General features: G+C 42.9%; 1 protein-coding gene across 1 annotated transcript; it reads left to right on the plus strand.

Moving 5' to 3' along the window:
- Window positions 1–349: 349 nt before the first annotated feature.
- Window positions 350–4,148, plus strand: LOC124024964 (transmembrane protein 196-like). The gene is made up of 4 exons (XM_046338670.1): window positions 350–545; window positions 628–684; window positions 1,981–2,235; window positions 2,806–4,148. The coding sequence occupies exons 1-4, from the start codon at window positions 381–383 to the stop codon at window positions 2,890–2,892; spliced, it is 564 nt and encodes a 187-aa protein (XP_046194626.1). The 5' UTR covers window positions 350–380; the 3' UTR covers window positions 2,893–4,148.
- Window positions 4,149–4,889: the final 741 nt, after the last annotated feature.

Genomic DNA, 4,889 nt, shown 5'->3' on the forward strand with positions numbered 1-4,889 from the left:
CTGTGGGCAAGAAAAGTTTTGAGAGGGTGGCAACTGGCAAGAATGACGCGTGTCTGTTTTACAGTAGATCAAACACGCATACGAGCAGTCCAGAGCAAATCCTGATAAATCCATGTAGTCTATGACAATATATAATTTAGAATACCTTATAAAGTCTAACAGTGGATTATTTGTCAGAGGGAACGTGTAAGTAGCCCTTACATGATGGATCACTTGGTGGTTACTGGATAGAAAACATTCCCTCGCGCAAAAGTCCACCTGCGTAATTTTGATTAATGGATTAATGCTTTTTGCGCAAAAAACAATACTCGCTGCTTTTTGGGTGGTTCGAGGGGTGACCAGCACCACCTCTTGAATGACCCGCTGTGAAGGAATGAGTGATGCCGGACAGAGGATGTAACATCTGGAGTCTGGTGGTACTGTCGGTGTTAGAGATGGGGCTCGGTGCGTCCAGCATCGCCCTCGGGGTGTTCGGCATCATCCGAGTCCGGTCGGTTCACAAGCTGCAGCTGGGGGATGCCTCTCCTATATGGAGCGGAATGTGTGTAAGTCAAATCATTTACATTTGCAATATTATTACCTCTATTGTTAATAGGAGGGAGGGTATAACTTCTTATTTCTATCCAGTTTCTCATCTGTGGACTATGTGGGATGGTGTGTGCAAAGAAGAGGTCAGGATTGATTGTAAGTTGATTTTAATACGACGTATTTAACGTGGGTACACTCTTAGAAAAACAAGTGCTATCTAGTACCTAAAAGGGTTCTTTGGTTCCAGGTATAACCCCTTTCCACTGAGAGTTCTACCTGGAACCCAAAATGTTTCTCCTATGAGGACAGCCAAAGCCAAACTTTTTTCTAAGAGTTTTTTTTTCTAAGAGTGTACAGTGCATGCAGTGCATTGTTGGGGTTACAGCTGGCCAGAAAGGCATTTCAATGTACTTGTGCTTGAAACACACCTGGGGCCAGTGGTGTAAAACACTTCAGTTAAAATACTTTAAGGTACTACTAAAGTCGTTTTTTGGGGTATCTGTATACTTTACTATTTATATTTTTGACTACAGTTATTTCACTACACTCCTAAATAAAACCATGTCATGTTTACTTCTATACATTTTCCCTGACACACAAAAGTAGTTTTTACACTTTGAATGCTTAGCAGGATAGAAACATTTTCAAATTCATGCACTTATCAAGAGAACATCCCTGGTCATCCCTACTGCCTCTGATCTGGCAGACTCACTAAACACACTTGCTGCGTTTGTAATGTCTGAGTGTTGAAGTGTGCCCCTGACTTTCTGTAAATAAAAGAAAAACAAGAAAATTGTGCGGTCTGGCTTGCCTAATATAAGGAATTTGAAACGATTTATACTTTTACTTTTGATACCTAAGTATATTTTTAAAATGACATTTACTGTTGATCCTTAAGTATATTTAAAACCAAATACTTTTAGACTTTTACTCAAGTAGTATTTTACTGGGTGACGCACTTTTACTTGAGTCATTTTCTAATAAGGTATTTTTTACTCAAGTATGACAATTGGGTACTTTTTCCACCACTGCCTAGGGCCAGCTGCATAAGGAACAGAAGCGGTCACTTAGGCCCCCAGGCCGCTAGAGAGCTCAGTCAGGATCTCAACTTACTGTTGACAGTTAACTTTACAATAGTAGAATACACAAGGTGAAGTTCAACATGTGGTTGTGCATCAGCAGTTTTGCTCTTGTTTTGTCAGTCACTGACAGTCACTCAATTAGCCGTGTCAGCTAAACATTTTTAGATTGGTAAATTAGTCTAGCCAGCCATCTAAACATATAGTAATAATGCCTGAATACCAACCAGGCATGCAGGGCACGTGCCCAGTGGCAAAATCATTGCAAAATGTGTAGAACTGTATGAAATTAACTTTTAAACTGCAAAACTGTCTCTCCATCCTAAGGCAAAATGTGTAGAATTGCAAAAATGTGCTTTAAATCTCTCTTCAGATGATCCTATTTTCAGCCTGCTGTATCTGTGGGTTGATCAGTGGGATCCTAAACTTCCAGTTTGTGCGTGTGGTGGCAAAGCGTCCCGATGCCCTGCCGTCCCTCTACCTGGCCATCATGGTGCTGGCCTGCCTGGGCATCGGAGTGTCCATCCTGTTTACCTGGCTCACCTGTCGTCTGGCCAGCAGCGAACAGCAGAGGATGTACCTGGAGAGAGAGCTGTCCCTGCACCATTCCCATGAGATGAGTGAAAAGGTCAGCTCAGATAAAACATGAACGGAAAACTCAATAATAATATAGAATTGGACAGAGTGAATGGCCTGTCATTTCTGTCACTATGTATTTCTAAAGCAGTGGTTGCCAACTCCGGTCCTCCAGTACCCTCAACTCCGGTCCTCCAGTACCCTCAACGCTACACATTATTATTGTAGCCCAGACAAGAACACCTGATTCATGTTTGTCCGGGGCTACAAGAAACATGTGTCCTGACGGGGGTACTGGAGGACTGGAGTTGGGAACCACTGTTCTGAAGAGGGATATGAATGCACCACAGGAGGATGGTGGAACCTTACTTGGGGAGGATGGGCTCATGGTAATGACTGGAGCAAAATGAGTGGAATGTTATAAAATGCATCAAACTCATGTTTTCCATGTGTGCATGCATCTGCTCCGTTCCAGACATTATAATGAGCCGTCCTCCCCTCGGCAGCCTCCACTGGAGAGAACCTATCTTTAGTCTCTGCATATGACTGTCTGCTAACTAAAATGATCAAAAGTCCTAATTGAGAAGCTCGTATAACCCTGCTGTACTACTGTTTATTCCAGGAGTTGGCTGAGAGATCTGAGAGAGCAGCCAGCATTCCCCAGATCTCCTTCAATGGAAAGTCCTCACCTCCATTGTCATTAGGCTGAAGCCCAGCTGTGTTACTGTATTCAAAGCATCATGGAGACAATGTTGGTTTCATTCAACACCAACGGTCACAGGGGACGTGATCTCTTGCAATGAACTAATACACAAAGGAATCAACATACGGCAACACTATGAGAAGGCGCTGTGAGATTTGACAATCGGCTTACTAGTGACGATGTAGGCTGAATGATGCACCTGGATAGTCCCCAGACATGGATTTGGGGGACATGGAAACAGCAGGTAGAGGGCACAAAGCTATGGCACATCCAAAGGCTCAAAAAGATCAACGAAACCACTTGAGATTGTCAGTGTTGAGATGAGGAAAGACATAACTGCTTCAGGGTTTGACTGGTCATAGAGATCATGTCATACAGTGGAAGTTGTTTCCAGTACTATTATTTATTTGAATGATTATTTATGTATTTATTATTTAAATATATGTTTGTTTATTCATAAGCATGAAAATATAATAAAATCCCATCTGTGATAGGTTTTTACAATTTAGAGCATTATAATGAATGAATGGTTTAATGAGGTTGATGGATGACGAGTACGACGGTGGATGATGAATGATGATGACTACAATGGATGATGATTAATGATGACGACTACGATGGATGATGATGGTGATGACGACTACGATGGATGATGATGAATGATGACTATGGTGGATGATGTTGATGTTGATGACTTTATTGTATCCATTAATTAATTCTATATGCATTAGAATATTTTGCAGTAGACCACAACCAGTAGGAAGCAGTAGTGATAGTTATATTCCCCCACTAGAGGGAGCCCTCTATCTCCTTTTAACTTAATCTATGTACCAAACGGCTCCCTATTCCCTATATAGTGCACTACTTTTGACCAGAGTCCTATGGTCAATAGTGGTGCACTATATAAAGAATTGGGACTCAGGGTTGAATCTTTTAGTCGAACATTTGAACAGAATAATAAATATGTAAAGTTATGGATAAATGAGCAGAGTGTTGCTGACAGATTGAAATTGTAGTCCTACTTCCTGTGTATCCCTGAGCAAAGCCCATAACCTGAAAATATCCAGTCCTATTTATGGGAATGCTGTCCAGAGAAGATAAGCAGAGTATGGAAGGACAAGGAAAAACATTCCATGAATTTACATTCATGTATTCTCTTACCGACTCCCTCAACCCTTGCAAAGTAAGAATACAGATTATGGGTTACGTCCCAAATGACACCCTATTCCCTACACAGTGCATTACTTTTGACCAGGGCCCATAGGGAGGGTGCCATTTGGGACACGGAGAGACTGTATCCCAGGAAGCTGTGAGAACCACCAGAACTTCCTGTAAAGTGAAACCTGGTCCTTCCATGGCCACCCCTCCTCTCATGGGGACATTGGACAGGGTAAGACCTCCTAAGACCTCCTAAACAAAGCTCCCTTCAAGGTCCTCACCCATTTCTCTGTCCCAGAAATCTGTTGCCACAGTGAACCAGGTGGGGGTGTGGCAGACTGACTTCTAGGTTTTTACTCTTTCCCCTTTTTGGTGAAAAACTTCAAAATGCTGTTTCACCTGGCCTAGTCCTAACTGAATGACTGGCTGTTTCACCTGGCTCTAGTCCTGACTGACTGACTGTTTCACCTGGCCTAGTCCTAACTGAATGACTGGCTGTTTCACCTGGCTCTAGTCCTGACTGACTGACTGTTTCACCTGACTCCAATTCTAGCCAGCTAACTGACTGACTGACTGTTTCACCTGGCTCTAGTCCCAGCCAGCTAACTGACTGACTGACTGTTTCACCTGGCTCTAGTCCCAGCCAGATAACTAACTGACTGTTTCACCTTGCTCTAGTCCTGACTGGCTGACTGTTTCGCCTGGCTCTAGTCCTGACCAGTTAACTGACTGATTGACTGGCTGATTGGTTGACTGGCTGGCTGACTGACCGACTGGCTGACTGGCTCACTAGCTGACTAACTAACTTACTGACTGGCTGACTGACTAAATAACTGACTGGCTGA

This window comes from Oncorhynchus gorbuscha, unplaced genomic scaffold (genome assembly GCF_021184085.1).
Source record: "Oncorhynchus gorbuscha isolate QuinsamMale2020 ecotype Even-year unplaced genomic scaffold, OgorEven_v1.0 Un_scaffold_2097, whole genome shotgun sequence".
Taxonomy (NCBI): domain Eukaryota; kingdom Metazoa; phylum Chordata; class Actinopteri; order Salmoniformes; family Salmonidae; genus Oncorhynchus; species Oncorhynchus gorbuscha.

Bases quoted from the DNA above. Each gene is read 5' to 3' on its own strand.
- LOC124024964 (XM_046338670.1), top strand. From the start codon at position 381: ATGCCGGACAGAGGATGTAACATCTGGAGTCTGGTGGTACTGTCGGTG. The intron at 685-1,980 runs GTAAGTTGATTT...ATCTCTCTTCAG, and splicing joins AGAAGAGGTCAGGATTGATT to ATGATCCTATTTTCAGCCTG. The intron at 2,236-2,805 runs GTCAGCTCAGAT...TGTTTATTCCAG, and splicing joins CCCATGAGATGAGTGAAAAG to GAGTTGGCTGAGAGATCTGA.